This window comes from Stegastes partitus, unplaced genomic scaffold (genome assembly GCF_000690725.1).
Source record: "Stegastes partitus isolate 25-593 unplaced genomic scaffold, Stegastes_partitus-1.0.2 Scaffold142, whole genome shotgun sequence".
NCBI lineage: Eukaryota > Metazoa > Chordata > Actinopteri > Pomacentridae > Stegastes > Stegastes partitus.
This window is the reverse complement of record NW_007577873.1, coordinates 377,721-405,571: the sequence shown is the minus strand read 5'-3', so window position 1 is coordinate 405,571 and position 27,851 is coordinate 377,721. Positions and strand designations below refer to the sequence as shown.

The window sequence follows — 27,851 nt, the reverse complement described above, 5'->3', positions numbered from 1 at the left end:
TGTTATTACGTCTCTGAAACAGCCTCTCTGGAGGCAGCAGAGAGTTTTAATATTTTTGAAAGCAAAGCTGCCTTATTAGTTTGGCTTTCATGGGATTTTATTCACTTTTTATTATGTATCTTTTCATGTAATCGATTTGTTTCTCTATTAAATCTACATGTTAGTCCATTTTACATCTTTTAACACTTCACTTATGTTATTGTCTTGTTTTGTTATTGTGAATTACGACTCTTCTCACCTCTGCTGTTTCCTCATTGCATTCATTCCCAGGTTCCAGGGGTGTTGTGTGTTTTGGTTGTTTTATTGGTATTTTTTATTACAGCTCAGTGTGATAACATTTCCACCTGTAATATCAAATCCTCACCACAAGAGGTCCTCCTTGAAACAGCAAAGAAACGAAGACTAACAGGTTGCAAACGGATTCAGATATGTTCTAGGTGAATCGTTACATCATTCCTGAGTGCAGTGAACTCTAATATGTTTCTAAGGGAATTATGAAGCCACATCGTACCAGGCTGCTCTTGCAGGCTGGATATCAGCTGAATCTGTTGCCTAATACGTTGCACAATTTACTGTGAAATCTATTCAGCTTGAACAGAAAAAAAAAGCAATTTGTTTGCAACACTATGAAACATCCTCAGCTCACAACCTCGAAAAAACAGTGTTGCCTTTACAGAGATGGATAAAGGGACATTCCTCTGGACTGTCAACTTTCCCTTTTTGGCAGCGTGTTCATCACATCAGCTGATAAACAGGAGGAGACCCAACAGCTCGTCATGTTGGTTATTAGTAGCAGACATGTGATGGATGGAGATGGCTTCTGTTTTTTTTTTTTTTTTGAAGTCTTGTTTTTGTTGTCTTTTTAGTGAACTGCTCCTTTCCTGAGGCGCACGGCTCCACATATGGTCCCCGAGTCTCCGCCCAGTTACACAAGGCTCCACTGTTGTCTCTCCGCCCAGTGCGTGAGTCTGGACTGGAAGATAAGAGTGGAAACTGGGCAGGGTCTGCCCGCACATGAAGGCAGCCTCGACGCGCGCACCGTGGACTTTCTGTTTGGGTGGATGACACTCCGTTGCGCCGACGCCAGGCTCGGAACTGCGCTTAACTTCGACTCGGCGTCACATACGCGGTTCCTGTGGGCGTTGCTGCGCTCACACCGGCGGTGTTGCTCAACTTTGAGAAGTATGTGGATTTGTTGTGAGAGCTGAGACGGAATGCGCGGTGTCCGTGGCTTTTCCTGCTCTGTTTTCTGCTCGGAACGGTGTCGTGTCGCGAATCTACGGTGGTCATCGGGTGTTTTTACAAGCGTGCGATCGGCAGCAGACATGCAGCATGATGTGGAGCTGCAGCTCTAACAGCCCGGTCACCTGTGTGCGAACGGGGCAAGGTTGCACGTCGTGCCTGTGCAGAGGCTCCATGGGTAACCGTCGTGCGTAACGTTGGCTCTCCATGGAGGACTGCTGGAGGAGCCGCTCGGCACAACCCACACTTTAAGACAGGCAGTGACACTTGATGCAAGATGAGTCAAGACCAGGACGGGATATCCTTACCGGTACCTAGTTTTGGTGCTTGTCCCCGCAGAGAGACTCTCAGCGGGGAGAATAACAGCAGCAGCAGCAGCAGCAGCGCTGGAGGTGGTGGAGGAGGAGGTGGAGGTGGTGCTGCTTGCGGAATCCCTGCAGCTGGGACATTCTGGCAGGACTCGGTGTTAGGAGGCGGGGGGCTCAGCCCGACCCCCGGGAGCTGCCCGATGGACGGCGGAGGATTGCTGTCCACCGGTAAGACCAGCAAGAACAGGCCGGTGACGGTGGCGTACGTGGTGAACGGAGAGGCGAGCCAGCAGTACAACGCGGAGAGCATGGCCCTGCAGTGTCTGAAGGACGCCTGCGACACTGTGGGCAGCAAGCTGGAGACTGTCAACTTTGGCAAACTGGACTTTGGAGAGACCACAGTGCTGGACCGCTTTTACAACGCAGGTGAGTCAAGTGCAGGGAAACTAAAATCCTTCCACATCCAACCCTGAAAAAAAAAACTTCTCAAACTGCTTCTGTTTAAAGGAATTCAGGAGTGGAGATGCCTGAGATGTCAATATTACATCTATGATATTATTGGTGGTAAATTTTGATCCTAAATGCTTGGAGTTTTGAGACCAATCCTGTAAATGTATTTCAGAGGATTTAGGTTAATCTTCCCTCTCCATTATAATGATTAAACCATCTACCCCTGAAGTCCCAATACTTCATGATGGCATGCCACAGGAATGCTTACCTCTCTCCTAAGCTATTTCCAGAGGTCAAAAGTCTCTTTTCCTGCATCAGCTCCATTCTTGGAAACAGTTTGCAGCAGGACAGGTTGCTCAGAGCCTCCCAAACACAACACTCAGCTCTGCATGTCAGGGCTTGAGGCTGCTGTCACAGTCTTTTCCACAAAAAGCTGGAACTCATTGAGCAAAAGTATTATTCAGGGTTGTTTAATTTACACCACAAATGTGGAGTTTATTGTTAGATTTCCCCCTCCCCACACACACTTTCCCCATTCCATTGTGCACCTCTATTGTCATGGTTTGAGCCATGAGCCTGGACTTTCCAGTGGAATTTACTAGCAGAGAAGCAAACTTGAAGCCTCTGACAGAGAGCACTTTCCACCTCTCATTCATACTGTATATGTAGTAGTTGGCTCCTAATCCTACTGGAAATGTGCAGTTGCATAATAAGCAATGAAAAAAGCAGACTTTCTTTTTTGGTATAATACAAAGCAGCTGTAATGTGAAGTGCCGGTCAGCAGAAACAGCAGCCAGTGTTTGCATTTCGTCGAGATATTTGGTGTCAGGACACACAGGAAGCACAGATGATTATGACTGCTATTAAGAACCGCAAAGCCTTTAAAAGATCAACAGCTCAGCAAAACCGTCTAGTATTCAGCCACTATAGGCTTTGTCAGACTTTGGAGGGACCTCTGTCAAACCCAAGGTAAATACTCTAGTATGCTAAATAACATCGGCCCTTCCATCTTTATTAGCACTGTGACAGACATGAAAACGATTTACCTTAGAAGAGTTTTAACTGAAGGACAAACATGAATGAAAACGTGAATCCGTGCGGCCTCTAAGCATATTAAAAGGAGTTTTTCAACAGCAAGGACACTGTAGATACAGAACATAGTGACAGAGTTTTTTCTTGTAGCTACATAATTCATAACCAGCCTTTTTCTGATTTTATTGGAGGTCAAACAGTGTCCAGGCAGCCAGACTAAATTTGGTCTAAAACTAAAGAATGCGTTGTCAAGTGAAGTCATTGTTGCTTATATAGCACTTTTTGAAAAAAAAACAACAACTGTTGCCAATGTACCACTGTTATGTGTAAAAGCATTTCAGTGACTATATTTAGAGCCCTTTATGGTAAAACATGGCTGCCTATTCTATTCTGACCCACCACATGTAGACTTAAGATATAAACTGCTGCGCATTTCATGCATCTTTCTCTTGCCACGATGTGTTACGGTTTTTAAACTCCCCTTCACTGTGGGAAACAACGACCCCCTAGCAACAGCATACATACTTCAAATTTCAAGTTTTGCTGCAGATTTGGATTGCAGCCCTGCTTGGTTCTCTCAGTGAATTACCTATTTTAGTCACATCGCTCGTCTTTCTTTCGAATGTTCCACCAAAACCATTTACTTGTCACTATTTTGCAGAGGTACTGTCCCTACATCCTGGGCTTCATGACACCCAAAATGACTGTGATTGGTTCAAAGAAATTCCAATGCACCAGAGATTTTTTTTTCCTATAGCAGAATGATAATGAGGTGCAGCCAGATAATTCTCCAGCGCTGACGCAGTTCTGTGGAGATGTATCTGACTATAGCACGACTTTATGAATATTTTATAGTAGCCTGTTAATGGTTACTGTACCAGTACACTACATAATAATCTAGTGATAAGAACAATTTTGTGGTTGCCAGAATAAATGATTAACTTACTCAAGACATTACCATTTCTAAAAACCATTAATTCTAAGATTACATATCTAAGTATCTGTTCAAAAAGAGTTAATAACAATCAAGTCTACACACAAGGTCAATAAACCAAAGGCTATTGTTCATTCATTCAACCATAAATGAATCAGTAAGTTACTACTGATGAGTCCCATGCATAGACTCTGTATAAAGATGAACAAACCTTCTGTGGCATCACATGTAGGTTTCCTGAACAGCGGTTTTGAAAGTGATTGTGGTGGCTTCGGCCATCTTGGCAGTGCCTGACTTCTCTAAATTCCTGGTTAGTCCAAAAATGAGCAACAAGGTGGAGCATGAGTGCAGGTGAGACGGCACCATCTGTCACTCAAAGCGGGCACAGCCTTAATTATGCACAACTTCAGGCCTTAATACAATTAAAACAGAGGAGTTCACCTCTTCTACAGTTGTCAGCAAACAGAAAAGTAGGTATAGAGACCAACACATTTTTTATACCAGGCTGTGGACATGTTTACTTGTGCTGTAAAGTTGGACATTTTACTGTAGGGGTTTATGATGACTGACTCATTTTTGGAGCTGGCCTCATGTGGCCATTTTAAGAACAGCAGTTTGTGATACTTCGAGCCTGGAAGTTGAAACTTTTTGCTTTTTGTCTAAGTGAAGCCAAGTTTTAACCTAAATACATTTTGACTACAACTCTTAAGCTGTAATAACCAGAAAATTTCCTTTTTTAGTTTCCTGCCCAAGATGGCAGGATCACACCTTTATCATCAGCATAACCTCCACTTATGCTGGTGATTAGGTGTTTATTATTTAAACTCCTTGTCTGAAAAATCAGTACAATACAGAACGATGGTAGTAAACCAAACTTAAATAGTTTCTATTAGACCTTAAGCAATCTACAGAAAGTTAAATGCTGTAACAGAAATTATTTCACCTGTGTCAAACCATCAAAAGCCTTCCTTGTACAAGCTTACCGCTGAAACAGACAATTGTCTGTTTCACAAAGACAAGCTTGTTGCTTCTCCTATCATTAATTGCACAAACACATCAAGTTCCCTGTATTTTGTTTGGTCTTCTTTCTCTGAACTGCTGTGGAATTTTCTCATAATACACATGGGAGAGCAGTGGCATTTTCCCAGAAATCTTTTCAAACGCAATCCTCTCCATCCTTTTCCTGCACAAGTGTGTGTCAGAGATGAAGGCCAGACAACAAAAAACTTTAAACAATGAGCTCAGAGAACGACTGTGGGTCTCTGCAAACTTGGAAAGATGATTTGGCAGAATCAAATACAATGAGAAGCTGTTCCTAAGTGTCCTTAAATGTCCTCCTCACATGATGCTGTGGACAAAAAAAGGCATTTGGCTGAAGGCTGGCGGAGCAGGATTGCTGAGCCTTTAGGCTATGATACACAGGAAATGTTGGGAAAAAAATGGAAATGCAAAAGTTTGGCAACAGTATCTAATCACTGGGGGCTTTGTTCTGTACAGCCGAGCTGCTGAACACAGACTCTGTCCATGGAGTCAGACTTCAGATCTGAAGCTATTTTGATGGACCATGTTTGTGTCAGTGACTGCCTATCCACATTTTGATGTATTGCGTTAGAAAAGTTAACAAAAATGGACACATTTTAAAAAAAACTTTCAGAATTTTGCAAAAAAAGTTTTTCCGCTTGCAGGAGGTGTTTTTTGCCTGTAGAAATAATAATGCTTTTAATTGGAGATTGAAACATGCACTTTAGAATCAAGTTTAATGCAGCAAACATCGAACTCATCAGCTGATTCTGCTTCTAGAGAAGAGGAAGAAGCTGTTCCAAGGAATTTTTTCCATTCTTCTCTTGCAGATGTCCAAGCCAACTGGTCAGGTTTTTTCCTTCTTGAACGTTATTTGGTGGTTGGCAAACAACTTCCCAATTTATGATCTCTATTTCTTTACTCTGTCTGTTGCAGTCATGTGCAATGTGATTGTATTCCACCGCTTTCTGATGAAACAATGCAGTCTAGTTTATTCCCCTAACAGTAGTGTATGGAACTAATGCATCTAATTTCCCTTTTTTTTTTTTGTCTTTTTAGTTATTTAGTTAAAAAAGCACATGATTGATCAAATATTGAAATACAAAAGCAATTTTCGCTCAAATGAATTCGTTGAGTTGTTTCAGTGCTGCTTAGCACTACTGAGTCTATTTCACACCATATGAGAGACCTTGCAGGTTACAGGATGTCACAGTGTGCAGTATTAGATACCAAGTTTGATGCATGACACTGAGCTATGAGAGTCTGTTTGACAAGCAATAAGCAACATGTCATCTGCTAAAGTCATCTATTTGTAGCACAAAATGCAACGAAACAAAATCAAGCTTTATCCAGCTTGTAACTCCATTCAAAAAGGGCAAATAAGCATTGTTGTGTCAGGCAGTGACAGCTTGGCCCAAGTTTCTGTCACAGTCTTTGTCGAAGCTCTACATCAGCTGTGGGAGGGAAGGATCTCACTGTGATCTAGCAAGACTTTTATCTGGTGCTTTCCAAAATTACATAAGCTGTATCACCCTTTGAAGGCTGTTGAATGGTGTTTTCTACCCAGCAATATGTCTGAAGTCCAGTTTATTCATTCAATGTGTAAATTACATTGAAGTGAATTTACACTTACTACAACAATCCACCTGCTGGTAGTGAGAGGTTGCCTCCAGTGGGCAGTGAAGTTAGAAAGACGCAGCTACAATGGCTATACTTTGGCAAATCTGCCATAGCTGCTGGTTCCTACTAGTATATCTGCACATGTAAAACTGAAGATCCAAACAGCCTTTGTTAGATGGACACTTATTTTTAGTCCAGACAGTTAAAAATGTCTACACAAAGATGACAACAAATCCATATGTACCATTGTCTGACTGAGGCTATTAGAGGAATGAGCTCCTAAATCAGAAACTCACAGGATGTTGAAGGCGTTTCAGAGATGTCACATTTTTCCTCTTTTAAAAAAAGTCTAAATCTCAACTTTTTTTCTTCAGAGCTAAGCACCTCATTTTTCCATTTTTTGCTTTCTGATATGTTTCTTCTTTCTCCATCTTGTGCTTGGGCCAATAAGTCAGGAAGAATCAGTGCTTGGAAGTGTTTGTCACTTGATCACCTTGAAATGAGGGTCAAGAGAAAGAGTCCGAGAAGCCGGATCGATGGAGATGTGACTGTACAGCAGTAATGAGGTCTTTCAAGCTGATATTGCACAGTAGGTTTCAAATGCCATATTACTTCAATCGACGCGATAATTGCTGCTTGCTCCGCTAATGGGACATCTGTGCCGACTAAATACAACATAGAGAGTGGAGCTGCACAATATATTGTTTCAGCATTGACATTGCGATGTGTCCATGCGACAGAAGTCTGTCTGGTAGAGGATGATTTACTCTGATTTTAAGGAATCTTGGATGCAGACTCTTTGTTTTAACTTAATTTAAAAGACATAGAACTTTGTGACTTACAGGCTCCACATGTGCACAGCAAATTAATGAGGGTCAGGAGAGAAACACTGAAATGGGAGATTTGGCTAAATTTTGATGCTGACACACTCCCTTACAGAGTCAACCCAACAACTGTATCGTAGAATGATTAATTCTTACAGTATATTACATCCATCCATCCATTATCTATACACCGCTTAACCCTCATTAGGGTCGCGGGGGGGCTGGAGTCTATCCCAGCCGACTTAGGGCGAAGGCAGGGGACAGGTTGCCAGTCCATCGCAGGGCCACACTTAGAGACAAGACAACCAAGCACACTCACATTCACACCTACGGACAATTTACAATCAACAATTGACCTCAACATGTTTTTGGACTGTGTGGGAGGAAGCCGGAGAACCCAGAGAGAACCCGGGGAGAACATGCAAACTCCACGCAGAAAGATTCCGGTGCCCCCACCGGGACGCGAACCGTCAACCTTCTTGCTGCGAGGCAACAGTGCTACCAACTGCGCCACCTTGCAGCCCCAGTATATGACAGAAAAATAAAAATACTGTTATGACCGTTTTTGTTAATACTTTTTAAATAGGCATTCATTTTTGTTTTATTGGTGACAGTGCCAGAGTCCAAACAATTAATAGTGTCCAAACAAATATGACAACAAATATGTAGGTGGCATCATCTAACCAGGCTGCTAGAAATCCTCTAATTTAATTCAGAGCCCCTAAATCAGAACAACATTGGGTATTTATGATGTTTATTCAGAGGTGGTTTAGCGTTTTTTTCCTCTAAAATGTTTTTCTTGGACTTGTGACACAAAAATCAGGAGGAATCAGTGACTCTAGGTGTTACCCACTTCACCGTCTGAGAAAGAAGCACATGATTGATGGCTAATGTGACTATGCTGCAGTAATGAGGTATTCAATTCACTTTCCACTAGTGGAGCATCCGTGTCAACTAACAACAACATAGAACAGATGCCGAGTGAGTGATTGGTTAGTTAAAGACAAATGTCCTGAACTGAAAACACAATAAGTTACTGTCAGACTGAATGAATGGTGTTTCACATTGATAAAGTCAGGTTCAAAAATGTATTGTTAACAATGCAGAAGTGAATATGGGTGTGTATCAGAGGTCAGCTGTGTAGACTTATGCTGGTCCACCTGTTTTAGTGTTGTGTCACAGCTGTGGTATGCACAGCTTTGTCTCTCCAGCTGATCATTACACTGCATCACTGTGTAATTTATAGGGAGCACAATGACTTATTGAACAATTCCTGAGCACTTTGAAAGCAGCTCTGCCACCGTCTGAGTGTTTGCTTACCTCTTGTTTTGTGCTGAGAGCCTGACTCCACCTCTCAGCAGCCTCTCTGCCAGCAGCTCAGATACAGCTCACCAACTGTTCAGGCTGTCCCCCTTTCTGTTTGTACTGTGTAGTGGCATTAAGAAGGCTGAGAGGAGCAGATTTTTGAGCTCTGAGGTAAATCAGAGAAGGTAGAAATATTTCAAAAGCATCTTATCTACTGCAGCCTCATTTTGTCATCATATCTGTGTTACCTGCAGTGTTGCTGAACTGCTCCAGTATCACACCTCCCTCATTTTAAAATAGATTTGAACAGGTTATTATTCCAGAACTGACTGGGAAATAACTGGTGCTAAAACTAAAGGAGAAGTGTTTTCTCCTGGCTAAATATTAAAGTGCCTCTGAGCAAGACCAGTGCGATTTTTTTTTTGTCATTATCTATACATATTTTAATTATTTAGTGAAGCCTGTCAAAAAATAAATCTAACGCCCTCTACAATTCCCACAACCCAAGATGTGTTTAAAATGTATTATTTTGTGTTTAGCAATCTAAAAAACAAAAAAAGAGAGATTCAGTTTAACCCTGTGAACCCCAAAACTCAGCGGCCAGTTTGACAAGCAGGTCATCTTTATGAATTATGACAATTACACCATCTATGGGAGTCAAACTCTTTCAGACGGTATGTGAATTAATCGTGTGTAACATGCAGTTTAGTTGGAAAAAAAATATTCAAATCTAAGCTTAAAACCATATATTTTGTTTTAAAATTGGCCAAAAATGAACTGTTCATTGAAACCAGAACATTTTGCACTCCACATCACAACCAGAAAACCATGAGTGCCTGAGCTGTGACTAACAGTCACCTGACAAAGATTTAGGGACTTTTTAGCTAAACTGCAGGTTGTGTTTACGCAGAGCAAATAGGTGGCAAATATGGAAACAAATTGGAGACACTGAGAGAAAAATAAATACACTTTATCAATAAGATAAATGCAGCATGACTCGAAAACAGTGAACAGAGAAGCCAGTTGTCAATGAGTTGTCGGAGGATGCATTCAGCAAATATCTTTCTGGACTTCATGTGCAGAGTGGTGTAGAAAATGCTGCATTTGTAGAGGTTGTGAAAATGTACATAGTAAAATATCTTTTGTATGTAGAGACACATTTTTTTTATTTCCCCAATACTGATAACACCTTCACACATTTAGATAATTACCGTGGATTACATTTTTTGTGTCCATTTTTGTTAACATAAAATTAAAGAAATTCAACTTTTTCTCTTTATGATTTATGGCATTATAACAATATAATGCATACACTAAATGGTATTTTTGAGTTCCCTCTATTTCTAGCTCTGTTCTTACTGTTGTCATGGAGGTGCAGGACTTTATGTTGCAGTGAACAATAAGAAGCTGACATTTGAGATTGTTTTGCATGTGTGCTTTCGTCAATTGTCAAAATTGTGATTGATTAATCAACCATTTGCTCAGTTGTTAAGTGATATTAGACCTAACGACTCCATCACGCTGTAGAATTTCACAACAAAACTCATCGGCTTGTCTTCACAAGGTAAACAGCTTACAGGGCTAGTTGGTTGGCTACTGTAGCCGGTGAGCAGACAAGCTGGCAGGCAAGATCTGCAAATGTAGACCAAACAGGGCTGGATGTAATCCTTGCACAGTGGGTGAGGTCCTACTATGTTCAGTGTCAACACCGCCAGGCGTCAGCTAACAGCTTCTTGTTGATAGCGTCTTGGGATTCACCAGCATTAGACTGTACGCTCAGCCTCCCGACTGGGAGGCCACACTGCTCTGAAATCCCATCAGCTGGCCCCTCTGCTAAGTTGTTTATCCTCCCTCCTGTTTACTCTGCATGCTTGGCTGCTTTTCAGAGGTTAGAGAGCACAAGGTCAGTAGGAATTAGCCCATGGGCCACTCACTGGCGTCTGGGGAGAACTGCCTCCTCCTCGGTGGGAGAGGTAGGCTGCAGGCAGGAGTGCAAGTGCATAATACTGAGGACAGATTTCTTTTTTTTCATGCTGGTATTGCTCAACAGGAAGCATGGCTCCAAATCAGAGTCTGTTCTTCATTCATTGTTACTGTGAAATCCACTGAACAATAGTAAGTATGTCAGAGATTAAACACTCAGACTCATGTCAGATCATTTAGGTGTTTGGCTCAGAGGGCATTGCATGTTCTGTATAACTAATAACAGTAATACTCAAAACCCTCGTGTGCTGTGTTTCAACATGAAACAGTCTTCAAGACAGTATTCCTCATGTAAGCTGAACATGTTGTAAGTGCAATATAAACCCCGGGCTAAATCTCTTAAGTGAGCCTCAGAAAAATGACAGGAGGTGGAGAAGTGAGGTGGAGTATCAAAGCGCCCTTTCAAGGCTTATCAGGGTTCATTTTAGGTGAAAGGCAGCAGCAGTGGCTCGCCGGCATCTTTAGAAGCCAGTGGAGGGCGAGGGAGAACTGATTCATATCAGTTTTGGTATCATGATAAGACTGAACTAGGCAGTGAATGTCTAAGATCTGTAGGATTACTCACAGCAGCTGTTATTACATTCTTGTTTTCTCCTGCAGATGCATAGCTACATGCAGCAAGTTTTCAGTGCACCCTGTGGTGTCTAATTATAACATTGTAGCCAGGCAGCAACATAGATGTGTTGTTCATCTGCCTGTACAACTGCTTCTCTCACAGACAGTTTGCAGCTTTTGTCTGGTGTGCTTCATTGCTGTGATTCTGCATGCATACCGCAAGGATCAGAGTGAAGTGTTTGCTAAACTGTATGGGTGGTTGTGGCAAAGAAGAAGAGTCTGTTTTGGGTGGCAACAAACAAACTTGACAAGAAGAGACGCAAATTGACATTGCATGTGTTTTTGGAACCAAAAACTCTGGAAGCTCTAGTGTACTGTTTCACTAGTTACTCTAGTTGGCCTGTGACACTATTTGACCATTCACTGAGTAACACAAACACGGGTCAGCTTGATGCACCTGTAACCGATAAAGAGCCAGTTTGGCCTTAAAACAATGCAGTCTTTCCAAATGTCCTAAATGTAATGAAGACTAGTCTTTTGCAAGGGAGTGATCTACAGTGTGACTTACACTTGTTACAGAGGTAGAGAATACATGATCATTTCATATCATAAGAAAATTATACAATAAATCAAAAGTGCAGCTTTGGAAATATATATTGCCAAGTTCACAGAAACATCAAACTATCATTACTTTTATAGTTCCATCGTAGTCCAATGTATCTGTCATTTATTCAGATGTGAGCAGCTCCTCCATTTCTTTTGTGAAAATACTGTCAATTATCAGCACACTCAAAAGTATTTAGCTTTTTTCTTTGCTGCTTTTCCAGTGAGAACATGTGTGTTTGTGACATGGTGTAGAAGTCTCCAGCCATCTGAGTTATGCACGTGATTTCAATTTAGCTTCCTTCCCTGTCGAAGAAGTCTCCTTGTGGAGCAATACAGTGTTCCCAGTGTTTCTGCAACACATGCAACACTCCCTGGAAGTGTCGTTATGTAAACTGTGAAGTCGCAGGGAGAGGGGTGAGTGAAGTCTGTGGCTGTGGCCAAAAAAACTTGTGCACACTGCAAGCGCTCACATGCAGTTACACCACAGTTGAGGTCAATTGCACTGCATGTATCGATCAGACGAGACGTCGAGTGAAACTCTCTCATAGCAGTCCAACTCTGAAAATTGAAGAGAACAGTGATCGTACTCCTGGGGCTGCTGAGCTGATGCACCTTGTCTGGGTTCTTCTGCAAACTTGTTCCACTGTGAAAATGGCTATTTCTTCTGTGGGCAGTTGCTGCAGACCACCTCTGGTCCGCAGTGATGATCCTCCACATGAAGGATGGATCATGGCGGCTGCTGATTGACACAAGGTGTGATGTTTGCACTTTGCTCCAGTTTGCAGTACGTGGAGAAATCACGAATGTGCACCTACTATTTATCACAAAAATGTGTGTAGCATAGGTTCCACTGTTGTTAGTGCAGAGCCACACAGTCTCCTGGCTCATGACACTTACTGCTTCCACATGTTGCATGTGCATGACCTTGACATGCTCCATGCTCATACTGCAGAGGAAGTCCCAGAACGTTTCGATCGGAACACAAGTTCTTCGGCAAAGCAGTCGGCTGAGTTCAATGCTAATGGGCATGCTAACATGCTGATGGGAATGTCATTATTTTTCAGGTTTTTGGTCATTATTCAAACACAATTTAGATTCACTTGATCATACACCAAGATGAAAAGTAAAATGACATTTCATTAAATAGCCATTGAGAACTTTCAATCAAAATCAAAAATGCCAGTATCATAGTGGTAATGTTTCAATTTTGTATTAGTCCATCTCGTTTATGATGAGATGGTTCACTGAAGATGTAAAAATGTTGGTAGTGGCGCAACAAGTCATCAAAGTTGTGAGGATTCATCCTCTGGTTAACATGTACAGTATATTTGCATTAGTGATCCATCTAATAGCAGACAAGGTATTTCAGTCTGGGCCACCATTTTAGAGCAACTGGCACTGCTATCCCTAAAAATCTGGAGTGTCAAAAGGTCAAATAACCCTTCAGAGCCACTGCAGAGCACTAACGTCTTCAAAATGTATTGTGTAGTAACTCTTGCCGTTTTCATGAATTGGTCTAAAAAATACCAAGATATCATGTGAGGAGAGATTTTTTTATCAACCATGCTGGTGTGTGACATTTCTGTTGCTTCAGATGGAAAACTCTTGCACTTTTAAGGGTATTCAGGTGTATTTTTACTCTCCTTTCTGCCTAGTGTAGCTTTTTCTTTCGTCAAGCAGTTTGCAAACAAGCACAACTGTTCCCCAGTCTTATCATGAGAAGCAGCTGAGATTAGGTTGACACATTGTTTACTTGGCATTAATACAGATCCCTCTTGTTTCGCTGAATTCTATTTCGCTGAAAAGCAGGCAGAGGTACATCAAGCAGGCATGCCGGGGCAACTTGCACTTCAGCACGGGTTACTCTCTGTGTGTTTGTCAGCCATGGGTGAAGTCACATTCTGTTCTCAGTTATTTTCCCCCTCAGGGCCATGCCATCGCACTTTGTAAAATCTGTGTGTGTGTGAAAAGGCAACAAAGTGGAGCAGGGGTAAAAAGGACCATTCTGCCAGGAGAACGGTGCGACTGGCAGGTTGGTGTCATTTCCTGCATCATGTTTTTTTTTCTGGGTCATTTCTTTTGAGTACACTTGTGTCTAAAAATAAAGGCAGGATTAATTCTCTCTGCAGGGCAGGGCATCCAAACTACAGAAAAACCATCAGCTAGTGTTTCCCTTATAATCCTGTGGGAGATGCACTGTAGATAGAAGTGCTCTGGCTCCTAAAAATGAAGTTCCTGTCCAGCTGAACTTAAGTAAACATTCTTAATGAGGGAAAAGTAATAATAAACTTACCTTTGTCATTTGTTATACTGCTGCACTGTTACTCATTTTTAGCCCACCAGTCATATCTTAAATGGGGTGGGATTTGGGATCCTGGCAACTCCTGGAGAAGAGCCTTTAGACGTGTTGGAACAGGGTTATTTTAACCCAAACCGTGGTATTTTTAAGGGATGTCTCCATCCTATCTCATAAAATATTTTTAAACTGATAGGTATTGGCTTTATTGTGCACGAATCGAAGCCCAAACCTTCATTTATGTCCACTTTCACACAGGCGTTTTCAAGGAGAGCTCAATGTGTTGCAGCACGCTGCTGAAATGTCTACAGTGAGGAAATATTTAACATTGAAAAACCAAAGCAGTTCAACAGCTGCTTGTAATGTTTGCAATGTCAGCATTTTGTGAGGTGGTAGCAACAGTACGACTACTTTCATCTAAAAAGTAACACCAATGAGTTCACTCAGGTGACTGAGGACAAGGCTGCACACAGCAACACAATGTGGAAGCTACTTTTAAAAGAAGACAGAAATGTCCTTGAGACAGTGACAAGGCCAGAAAGAGCCTTGGAACTTTTGTATGGAAAGCAAAAAATGCCATAATTGGCCTGTTTGTACATGATTCAAATCAAAGTGTTGCTTTATACGCAGCACCTGAGCTTCACATCAAGGTTCCTGACCACCTACGGGGTCTTTTGCCAGATAAGACTTCTACTGGTTTTGCCACTTTGAAGCAAAATTGAAGTTTCTGTTCAGTTTTAGTACACTAGCTTTTCTACAACACTGCGCCAAGTGAAGTTGTTGTTTTTATTTGTCATGACTGTGAATTTTAAGTTAATCTATTACACCACATTGAAGTGGAATTGTGATTATATTACTCATTGTGAGTGTTTTAGTTTCACTGCTAGAAGGCAGCTCTGAATGGAATGGTGATAAGAGCTATTTATTAAGACATATTTTAGTTTGTTTACTTGGCTATTTTGTTAAATAAAACAGTGCTGCACTAAGTGGAGTTTGATAAATTAGTTTCCTACTAGTTATGTCACAACCTTATCCTCGAGGGAGAATACAAGTTTTTAAAATTGTACAGAAACTATTTTTGTGAGACGGGGGCACATACGCATCAAAATGTCTGAGGTTGTATTTTCGTGCTGTTCTATCTGTTTTTTAAAGTGTGGTAAAAAAGCAGTTTGCATGGTCAAGTAGAAAATTAAAAATCAGAATGCAACAGTGAAAATGTCATTCCACATGAGTAATGGAGACTCCCTGAGGCGCAAACATGCTCCACCTTGTTTCTACCTGGAACTGTAGCACAGCTTGTGTCTAGTTTTGAAGTCTACAGAACAGGATGAATAAAAGTAGTATCTAGTATCATGAACACAACTCAGAGAAATAACCAAATATTTCAATTCCGGTGCTTCGTCCAGCACAACTAAAAAGCTATAGCACAGAGTCGTTTTGCAAGTCCTTCAGAAAAGTCGCACATCTTTAGAGCAAACGTCACACAGTCAGTAAATTTTCATCAAGTCGAGATACACAGCTGTCACTTGATGGAACTCAGTGAATAAACCTGGAAGACAGCCCGTGCATCCCTGTTTGTTTGATCCGCGGCGCCTCATGCCTCTCTAAACTCCGGGGTTTTGGAAATTTGGCAAAAGATCTGGACACGATGCTCTCGAGGGTTCCGTTTTTCGAGGGGATGGAAAAAGACTTCTTGAGTGTGGGAAATAATTTCCAGTGGAGCTTAGAGACAGTAATTCCACTGTCTCCTTCTGTCCTCTGTGTGGGCCGAGCTCCAGGGAAAAAGCTCCCGCTGCTCTCTGCTCCACTAACACCAGGCTCACTCCCTCCTTCATCAGAGATAAGGGGAAAAACCTCAGCTGCCATCCGCGCTGATGGCTTCACTCGCCCCATTCACAGCGGTTTCCTCGGCGTGTCTCTATGGTTACAGCATCTTATGCGTGGCTGTTATGTAATTGATTGTAACAAGTGTTTTATTTACCCACTGTACCTCTCCTGCTCGAGTCAAACTGGGGGCCTCACAATACAACTGTGGGCCTACACAGCTGGCCTCTGGGTGACCAGTGTACGCTCTGCTGTTGCTAATGTGATTGCAGAAGCTTTTAGCATCGCCATGCAGTGACATTTTCACAGATATGAAGTGTTAGACTGAACTCAGGGCACATCCAAACACATAAACATTTCATCCCTCCTCCTCTCTGCTGGATCAAGTTGACTGAACTGTATCGTAGCACTATGAGAACGGAACAACTGTGATGAACTGACAAATAAGAGACGGAAAAGCAATAAAGTCTCAGCAGAGTTAAACAAGATGATAATTACACCTGTAATGAGCTGACAAACATGGACTCCAGCCAGATGTGAACGTATGATTTGATTTATGCAAGGATGTCACTTAACGAGGATGACGGACATCCTTTATTTTGAGGTAATGCATCATCACTTATGCATAATAAAGTCTAAACGTACAGACACAGTTTTTAGCACTTTGCTTTTGTTGATACTATTTTTTAAAAGCCTTTCGGACTGTACCATCTTAGAGACCTCGCCACAGGCTGTCCGGGTTTACTGTCATGCTGCAGAATGAACTCTGGAACAATCAGGCGAGGTCCTGATGGTATTATTTGAAGGATAAGAATTTAAACATTAAGTGTTTAAAGCATCTCCAGAGCATTAGATATTTGAATCTATATCAAACCTGTTTCAAAAAGAGGGATGTAGATTTAATGTCATTCATGTCTCAGTGTCACATGTTGTATCCATTTTTGTATTTCATCATTCAACTCATTTGTCAGAAAAAAAACCTTAAAGTGTTTTCAGCCTCTCACGTTTTTCAGTTTTCTTCAGTTTTCATCAGTTTTTATATTATTGCCAGTTGAATATTTTAGGGTTTTGGCAGGGATGGGCTGGAAACAAAAGGGAGCCTGGGAATTCGCTGGCAGGCGGCTGTAATTTCATTCCCTAAATTCGAAATGACTCAACATGTTTGTCAATTAACAAAACTTTAATTTAAAAAAAACTTGTTAATTTGTATTGTTTATGCAGGACTAAAATACAAAACAATGAAACTATATTTCCAAGGTTTCCCTGATGTTTGCGTGAACTAAAAAATTCAATACCCAATCTAGTTTACATTCTCTGCACTGCTGGCTGCGGGTTTTCTCTTTTTCTCCCTTTTTCCCCAGTAAATGCTCGATGCCTTTGCTTTCGATGCCAACTCCTATCTGCTGTTATGGATTTCACCAGCAGTCTATGAAAAGCCCATGAGGTATTCTAGTAATAGGCCACTAGTAAGCTATTCAACCTTAAGCACAGAATATTTGAATGCAGATTTTTCTCTCTCTTTAGTTGCAGGTGTAGTCATACAGTAAGACTCTTTCAAAAATGCACTTCTTTTTACTAATCTGACAGCATTACAACATGATGGCCTTAAGTCTGAATGAGCACCCTGGTAGCTTTTCTGTAAAAGTAGTGATGGTAATCTTAACATTTATGTAGCACTGTCAATGTGGCACAAGTCTGGATGCTTGGATCTTGTGCATGTGGCAAATATCGTGTGTGAACCAGAACCCTCTCTGTCGATGTGGAGAATGTATATGGATGAACCTGAATGCAAAAGTGACCTACTGTAAGTCTAAATGATAGAATGACTTCACTTTAACAAATTGATGAAGCCAGCGATGTTACGTGTCTCATGTCTGACAACGACTGTAAACATATCTAGCCTGAAGGAGACAATTAATTTGTTTTCTGTCATGCAGGTGCATGCACTATATATAACATTAGAGATGTATAGTGTAAAGGATGCACATAGTCTCAGTTTTGTTTTCAGCTGATGGCTGTTGGAAGCTCCTGTTTACATTTCTGCACAGCCCACACTCATTGAAATCATTTCTTTCTGTCTGAATGTAAGCTCTCTTTTTGGCTCTGGGCTCAGTAGAGACATAGACATTGCGTCGCTGAAACAATCCATATTCACTTGAACAGTCTCAGGTGCCACTTAGATCCTGCTGTGATTATAATATTGAGCAGATCCCTTCTCCAAAAAGAGCGTGTGGAACTGGTGGAGACTCTAAGGGTAGGGTTAAGAAGGATCTATAATGAGGAACCAATAGACACCAGGACAATCTCCAGTAACTTCCTGCTGCTCTCTGCTCTCTGAGCTGCTCATCACTCTTTGACTCCTTCCTTTTTTTCTTCTCCCTCTTTCTCTCCCTCAGAGGCAACACAGGGCCTGAGGAACCTGCAGCAGCCTGCTGAAAGCCAAACAGTGTGAGAGAGTATTGAATTGTTTTCCCTCCTCTGCTTTGAGCAGTAGGCGAGGGAATCAATGTAGTTTTGGTCAACAGCAGCAGGTCCAGCCGTAGGAGGTGTAGCAGGATTGTCAGGGCATCACTATGCATGTTTTGTTCTTGCTTTTTTTCTAGTTTGTCTTGTCTCTGCCTGCTGGAGACAGACTTCAGTGTACTTGTGATTTAAGGTGGATTCAGAGACTACAACACTAGTCGAGGTTAGCATGTGTGATCAGGTGGCAGCGCCTGTGAAAAGGGTGAGTGGGTGACTCAGGTTACTCTGCCATTGGCTTTAAGGCAGCCTTCTGTCAACACGATGCTGGCACGTCTGCCGTTACATTGGCATGCACTCGGCTTCGCTCTTGCATTGGTAAGCAATCACGACATCTGAATGCTCTCCAGAAACATTCAGAGGCTGTGCTGTTGAATCGCAGTCACTGTGTGCATGAGGTTTCCCATTTCTCTGCTGTTTGTCTCCATGAAATCGAGGCTATCATCCTTTACGTGAAGGATTGGCAGATTACAGGAAACATAGTGATGGAGCTTCACAACGGTGAAATCTGACATTTTATTAGCATGTATTCACAGCGTGTCTAGGGTGTTTTATTACAACTGTGGACCATTTCCTCATTTGGTTTATTCAGTTCATCAAATGTTTATTAGGATTGTGTTCTAGATCTTGCAAAAGTGGCTGCAGTGGGCATTTTCTGAGCTATGTATTGTACATGCTAGTTCAGGACCACACTTCACAGCATGGCCTTTTAGTACTTTATTATAAGGCTCCAGCACCCTTGCGATTGGGGGCAAACAGTGCATTCAAAGCTGGCCACTGTTGCACAAATGCTGTTTTTGCTTGTGTAATACTGAACACAAGGCCATGAAATGACCCACACTAACCAACAGGGTTTTGACAGTAGAGTTTGCAAGCTCTTTTGGCAGCCCTGCCAAACAGGTCCTCCTACACTGTCCTCTTAATTAGCCCAGTTATACAATAAAATAAATATACCTTTAGTTGCAAAAAAGTAAATAGTGAAGCAACAATGCAAAGAAAATATAAAACTTGAAGTTGGTGAAGTAAAACAGCTGCTAATTTCTGTTAAACATGGATCTTTCCCTCCTACAGGACAGCAAACAGAATCTACTTTTGCTGTCATGTAAACATATACCAGCAACTGTTAAAGAAATCTGAAAAACTGGAAAACAAAATAGAAATGTTAATCTTCAAAGTTAAAGTCACTCCTAATTCCACACAAGTTTGCACAGGAATTTAAAATGCACATAAGTGTGATGTTTGTTCTATGAGGAAAAAAGAATTCAGAGTATACAGCAGTATCACTCTCTCTAGACATATGATTCGAAATTGCATCACTTTACAGTAATTGCACTCTGTCTAAGGTGAACAGTAGAGTATTTGCTCTTGAGTAAAAAACAAACAAAAAAAACTGTTTAGATTCACTATTTCAAAAGTACAGGCCCCACAGTAGAAACTCAACCCAACAAAAGTCAGTACCACTTTCATTACTGACATCAGGTCATAGTTTTCACCTTTTTCTTTTTTAGAAACTCTTGTGTGATTTTGGCAGTGTGCTTTGGATGGTTATCAAATGGGAATATTTCTCTTCTGCCAAGCCTCTGCAGACTGGGAGTTGTCTTGTCAGATGGTATTTTGGTATATCCACAGTCATTCGTGATACAACACGTCATCACACTCCCATACCCGTGCTTCACCGTCGGGTCTTTGCATTCACTGTGGTAGTCCTAGACAGGTTAACACAAAACAAGCTGGAGCCCATCTGAGCCAAGTCTGAAGTTCTCGCGTCTGTTGTTCTGAGGTAGACTGTCCATGACATCGTTTTAGGAGGACGACAACGCTGCAGCTCTGATTAGTGGTACTATAGCTCTTTCTATATCTGCTGATTACTGCTGTAACTGGGTTTCTAATGATTTTTTCTTAGTCACTGATTGTCCTACAATCTTTTCCATCAGTCTCACAATCAGATTTTTATATTCCTCTGAAACTTCTTTCAGTTTGGGGCCATGATATAGACATGCAGGTAGACACAGTTAATAGGTCCAAAACTGAGAAAGTTCTGGTGTTCACAGGTCATTTTCTTACTGTATTCATGCAACAAGGCTAATTGTAAATCACAGGTGTACTCAACTTAGTTTCAGTGATCCCGGGTTCTCTTACTTGTGTGTCAGTAATTACAGGTGTATTCAGTTTTGTTCTCAGAGTTTCTGCTCTGGGACCTGTGATTTCAGTAAACTCTTTACAAAATATTTGTCTATGTTGTTCATGAGAGGAAATACTCAACTTGTTGGCTGAGAAATAATGCAACTGTAGTGAAGTGAAATTTTAATCATTTGACTTTTAAATGATGTTACACAGAGGGTGTACTCACTTCTGTTGTGTACTGTTGCTTCTTATTCTGGACGCAGACATGAATTATAGCTGCTTTTTTAAACATGACCATTTGCGGAGGTGAAAATCCAAGGAAATGAGCAATGAAAGTGGTTCTGTACGGCTGCCGCAGTTTCTCACTGAAATCTGGAACATGTTGTTCTTTATTAATAGACTAGACTAAAATATACGCTGATGACATGATACACTGGTAGTCAAGTGTTGTCAGCTCTGGGGGCTTTGTTGTCAGTACAAAGCGCTTATGAGAACTGATTGCTCTTCTCCACTCTCTGGGCAGAACAAAACCCGCTTGCCCTTTTTTTTTTTTTTTCTCGTATGTGCACCTAGTTGGCTGTGCTCCGTATTCATCATCTATATCTGCCCTGCCCTGTGACAAACATTTTTCTTGGCTCAGACTCATTCCTGTGAAGCAGCCGGTGAGATTTCCAAAGCAAAGTTATTGCTTTACTCTTGTTTTTTTGTTGTGTTTGCAACAACTGAGTTGTATTATGCCGTTGCCTTTTAATGGCCTGTTTGCATTAAAATCTCATTCAGATGTAATATTGATGGGGTTGACTGCCAGCAGATAAGTGAGACAAGCTTATCTTTTATTCATCAGACAACCTGTGCTGTCTGGATGTTGACATTCAGTTGCATCTTGTATGGATAAGTAAATGCAAAAAAGACAAAGAACATTTTTTACGCGTATGCTCAAGATTGTTGAGGGTTTTATTAGGTATGGTGTGCCAACTGTTTGTTTTCAGGGGTGCAGCAAAATAGACCGAGTGTCATTTTTTGGTTTTGTCGTTTATTCTTTGAAAAAGTTAGATTAGTGTGCATGTTCAACAATTTCCCTGAGGTACCCTACCAAAGGGATCAATAAAGTTCTATCTATCTATTTATGATGGTGACAATATCATCTGTCATGGATGTGGAACTAACAAGTGGTTGTTAAGCAGAGGCCAGTGCTAGTGGGGCTTAAGGTGTATTCTCCCTCCCTACTTCATACGTCAGAGAGTGAAACCTAACTTGCACTCGATCAAAGAGCAGACATCCTGATGTGACGACGCTGGCCGCTCAACAGCAGAACAAAACTCTCATGATGTTCCGCACCACTGCACAGAGCCACAGAGCTTCAAATCCCTTATATCCTGTCTTCCGCTCACTGTCCGTAATGAAAACGTGAGGCTGCTTACCAAAGCACGTGTAAAAGAAGGGTTAATGATGAGAACCTGAGGCCAAAAGTAAGTGCCTGCTTCCTGGTAGAATTTGCATGTTCTGATGATGAGTGCGAGGGGCTGCGTGGCTCCTCATCACTGATGAAAGCTCTCCACTGCTACAACCAGCCTGATTGGCTCGTCTCTGCAGTGTTGCGTTGGCATGCAGTCCCAAAGCTGCTGAATTAAATGGTCTACTTGTTGTTAACTGTGCTTTCAAATAGTGAACACTTAGGTGCTTGCTTTGAGCAGTTTGTTTTGATGGACTGGGTGGAGTTAGAGGCTTTCATTACAAGTAGTGTATTGAGTGATCCGCTCCCTTAACTCTGAGATAATGAAAGTTTCATTAGTTTGGCATTGCATTTGAATAATGTTAAATAGCTTTGACAAGAGCATAGCTGGCTGCTAATCAGTTAAACAGCAAGCAGAAACAGAATAACATCAACTTTTATTTGAAGTCATGTTTCTGACCACCTGACCAATGAAAGTCCAATATGCACTCTCCTGCCTCTATTTTTACCCACTCCTCCCCATTCACTGCAGCTCTGGCGCTCCAGCTCCCCTAAGACACTGTTCGCGAGGGCAAATTGTCCTATTAGAGTTCATCAGCTGTACATGTTCGAACTGCTAACTGATTATGAAGAAGAATAATGATACAGAAAGCCTGTTTACTTTGCTCATGGTATGTCTTTTAGCGTATAAAAATATACCATATGGACACGTTAACAAGGTTCTTCACCGCAGGGAGTCTCTGTTATAGCTGAGACAAAGTGCCTTGAAAGCCTAGCTCTAATACCTTATTACTCATATTAGAGAGCTACATTGGTTCTGGGATCCCACAGAACCCAACAGAAAGGCTGCAGGGAGTGGGTGGTTTTCACTTTGCTGCAGGTGGGAGTAAGCGGTCGAGAACTAAATTGCATTTACCACAAACCAGCAGGATGGAGTCAACAAATGAGGTTGAAAAGAAGATCAAAACAGGTCTTTACAACACAGAAACAAAGCGAGGCAACTCTGACATGTGGATACATTTCTCAGTTGTTACTGATAAAAATGGAAAATAATTGGCCTAATTGACCCTAACTGCGGTAAATGTGCAATGTACTGATATACGACTAGCACATATCTGTCACCTCTGGGTTAAGGAGATGCCTGCTCTGTTCTCCCACACCAATGTACGCTCTCCTTCAGAGATAAAGCACTTCTTCCTGCACGTGTTAAACAAGATACACTCAGAATTGTATATTTGTGCACTAACTGCTCCTGTCTAACTGAATTAATTTTTATGAATGTAATTATTGAGTTTAGAATTTTCCTGTTCATCATCTTGGTCTTGGACAGGATGAGTGGATGAGTGGATCTAGAACTGGAGGGAACTGCACATGCCAATACGGTGGCAACCTGCCCTAAAATATAATCTGCCTTAGTGCATATTTTACTTTGACCATAATTTAGAGGTCATCCTGTATTGTAGGAGACTTGAAACTCGATTGAGACCAGTCACGCAATAATAACGTATTTATTGAGGTAATAAATTAAGTGAAAAGTAGTGCCATTTTTGCATAGACTCATACACAATTTGACTTCTTTTTGCAACCAAAGCAGTCGCGATAAAGAATGCAGCTTTAAGGTACTTATGCATTGGCTTCACTTCTCTGTAGGTTACATCCACCTGTTCGATACAGTCTGTGCTCCAAAACTGAATCAGTGTCCATAAACCTTTATGTCCAAATGCTCAATATGATTATTTTGTGGGATTTCATCATGTCAGAACTTAAGGCTCAAGTGTTTTTCTCACAAACTAGTCTCAGTTCTTCATTTATGTAACATAAGCTGGACTCCAGTCTTGTCCTGGATAGACTGAAGCAGCCTCAGTTCTGCAAATACAAGCCCTGCTGAGTACTTTTTGTCTTTCAAGCAAGCTATAGAAGGTAAAATGTTGATTTGTAATCTTTGCTCTATTTTGCACTGGCCACACTTTTGTATAAACATGACTTTTCTTGTTCAATCCTGGTTTAAAATGGAGCCACCCATCATCGGAGCTTACGCTGACATGAGATGCCTGCATGGATATTTTGGTGTTTTTCCTCTCGTAGTACTACACTAGCTGTAATGGGCACCAGCTTGGAACAACCCATTACGGGAAAATGATTCGGTTTGCAGGGTCAGAGAATATCTGCTCTTCAGCTCCATGTAATGTGTTTGTTGACACAGAGAGGTGGATAGTTGGAAACAGATGAAAAACCTGGGTGCGGCTTTATCTGTGTGACTCTCTGAGCTCCTCTGTCATTACTGGAGCGCTGCCACGGGGCTGATTTGTTTTAGGTGTTATCAGCGGTGCGAGGCAGCCTCGGGGAAAACATGTATTGCCCTACCTCATGTATGGGTCTCCATAACACCATCGTGCTTATTCCACAAGTTGAGGCGTGTGTTTACTGCCTCATAACCTGCATGATGTCATCTAAATGCGAGAACTGAAGGATGGGCATGCTCGCATATGGTTAATGTTGACTTAAACAGCCCACCAGCCACTGAGCGCTTCTTCCATTCAGTCCAGTGCTTATACATAACAGAGCAGTCTGTTATGCTAGTATAAGCACTGGTCTTTTTGTTCAAGGCTGGGAACTCTCCACCCCTTCGCCAGAAACCCTGCTGGCTTGAGTGACAATTGGCATATTTACCCCTCCAGACCTATTGATCCTGATCGTATGGTTAAGGCCAGCTGCAGTCGGTGAGGTATTTAGTGTATTTGTATCCGCTGACAGAGTTGAAAAGGTGGGTCAGGCCACCTTCGTCGATGAAATTCTTTAGTTTTTTTTTTAAGATTGTGCGTCAGCTCCACTTGTAGCTGACAGCAGAGTGAATTATGAAGAGCCATGACTATTTGTCTTTATATCTGTCCATTAACCCCTTAGCTCTTAACTGTATGTCTCTCTCCCAGAACAATAAAGACTCACTGATGTTTGCTTTAGTGAGACCAACAGTTAGTGACACAATACAAGTTTTACTGTTTTTAACACATTTGATTATGGGTAAATTGAATGTTTGCTGCTAATGAACATTGCACTGTTCATTGGTTTATAGATTTTTTTTTCTTTGTTAAACTCTAAGTGTATTAATAAATGAATTGTTCTCCCAATTCCCAGAGCCCGACTGTGTATTTTACTTTGTATGCAGTTTACAATGACATCCAAGAACTTTATTTAAACTCTGTGAATCCCAAGAAGTTTCTGGGCTCTGGGCATGTAGCCCCACCTGCTATAGATCGGCTGTTTGACTAAGTCTATTTACATTTTAACAACCTCTACAAACTCACACTGCTGCGCACATCAGTTCCAGGAAGGCATTTCACCATGCTGAATGTATCTTCCAACCAGTTTTCACACCATTTGGAACCATGCTGCAGTTATTTTATTGATCAAATATGACATGTAGAATAAAGTGATTTGGTGGAATGTCACAGTGTTATGCTTAGATTTAGTTTATTCATCCTGACGGTACAGCACGCTACACATGATGCGTTTACAGACCATTAAAAAGCTGAAGATCCGATGATTCTTTCAGATTTTTACAGTTTGTGGCTGATAAATGGTTCAATTTTGGCGATTAAAAAAAAGAGAACGAAGACATGCATGTTTGGGGGTTTGGAGGGTTAATGAATGATCATTTCTTTGATGATCTAAATGATGAGTCAATGACTGTTTCATAATTGACTGACAACTGAACCATTAACTGTCTAGAATTTTCTTTATAAACTATGCAGTTGTAATACATCAGTCATTTGTCAGTAAATTAATTAGTAAACATTAGTATACTAACTGGTTTGAACAGAGGAAGCATTTGACCCAAACACATTCTAACAGTGATTACTAAAAGCGCCTCAGGTGCTAAAGCGGCACGGATTTAAAAGATTTGTTGCTCTTGCTGTTGTTGTCATTGTTGTAGATTTCACAGAAAGTTAGGGACAAATTTTACTATGAACAAAACAAACACGTGAGAAAGACTTTTCTTGTTTCACAATGATGTGTCCCTGTGCACACAGCTAGCTCTTTATCGACATGGTTTTCTGAGTTTGGTGTAAAATGCCTCTACTAGCAACACAGAGGCCAGACCTCCACCCATCTAACACCTTCAGATTGAACTGAAACACCAATGCGAGACAGGCCTTATCACCCGATATCAGTGGCTGGTCTCACTAATCCTCTTGAGGTTGAATGGGAGCTGCAGCCAGCTTCCAAACTCTGGTGGAAAGCAGAGAAGTGGCGGTTGGTGTAGCAGAGTGTTAATGTTCCTGTTTTTAGAGTGAAATGAACTATCACATATGACTGTTGTTGGTGGAAAAAATACCTCTGACTGTACCTGTATTATTATGATTATTACTGGTCTTTAAAATCTCATGGTATTTAGTATTTTAGAGGACACACGCAGAGGGCCACGCTGACGACTAACATAACACCTTCACCTGTCTTTCATCATCAGACATCGCAGTGGTGGAGATGACAGATGCTTTCCGCCAGCTCTCGCTCTTCTACCACCTGGGAGTCAGAGAGAGCTTCAGCATGGCCAACAACATCATCCTGTACTGCGACACTAACTCCGACTCCCTCCAGTCCCTGCAGGTAAACCGTCATCGCGAGCAGAAAGCAGAACGCTCCTGGCCTCATTGCTTTAGCATGCAGTCCAAACAATCACAGTGGTTTATGAAGGTGGTGATTAAAGACTATATTTAGGAGGAGGTGGAGGGAGGGCACGGGGTTGACAGGAGCGTAATTTGATGGTGGCGACACATAAATGCATCAATAATTTGACGCAAGGAGATGAGGTTATAAAACATGTTGAGAGCAGAATATTAGATCTGAGGGTGAAAAGAGGAGAGGGAGTTCTGTTTCCAGTATTTGGATTAAAGGCTTTCCTTTGTTTTGTTTCTATGTAATGTTTAAAATTTTGATTTAATTCAAGAGTCTTAAGGCAACACATTTCAACCTCCACCAAGGAGGTTTCATTCTATTCTGGGTTGTTTATTCGCTGGAAATTTTTAAAAATTTGTTATGGTACCAGATTTGAGAAAGAATGATGTGAAGTGAGGTCATGATCTAAAAAAACGAGTGGATCAGAGGCAAGGGAAAGAAGTTTTCGCAGGGGAATTTAATAGCCTTTTTGCTATTTTATCATGAATCATTGAATATTTTATTTACTATTTAAAAGATTAATTGTTAGACACTGTAATTGGAAACACAACGAAGAACTGTAGGGACAAAGAGAGAGGTCCTTGACCAAATCCACCTAGAATCATCGCAGTTTTGTGGTCCGTATCTTAATTACTAGGCCACATTATTGATATTCTACAAATAAAATAACAAATATAGAGTGCATACCGTTTTGGAGTATGCAAGCTCTACTTTGTGAATTTTTTTTTATGACCAATGTAAACACTCTTCATTAATGTTCATGGTAGAGTCGGCTATTTTAATCCATTTTTGTGAAATTCAGCAAGTATTTCCTCACGCTGTGTTAGCAGCAGGAGGTGTGATGTGAGATAAGGCAACTTAACTCAAACACATGATGCTACAACTATTTTTACCACTTGATACAAAAAGTAAACAGGTCTCCTTCCCCATGACTAATCTACAAGAGAAGTTTGACTGACAGAGCATAATTTATTCAGATTTAGGGGTACTTGGAAATGTATTTTTCCAACCTTCTTGAAAAGACAGTTTGTACAGCTAAATAACAGAGAAACAGGAGAGAAAAAAAACTTAAAAGGAA

The 27,851-nt window shown here is 41.3% G+C and overlaps 1 protein-coding gene across 1 annotated transcript in view; it reads left to right on the top strand.

The window, feature by feature from the left end:
* Positions 1-1,070: 1,070 nt before the first annotated feature.
* map3k5 (mitogen-activated protein kinase kinase kinase 5) overlaps positions 1,071-27,851 on the top strand; it is an 86,080-nt gene continuing 59,299 nt past the window's right edge. The window contains exons 1-2 of the mRNA XM_008279035.1: positions 1,071-1,976; positions 26,565-26,704. Coding sequence (XP_008277257.1) covers positions 1,520-1,976; positions 26,565-26,704 — 597 coding nt within the window. The 5' untranslated portion in view covers positions 1,071-1,519. The remainder of the gene's footprint in view (positions 1,977-26,564; positions 26,705-27,851) is intronic.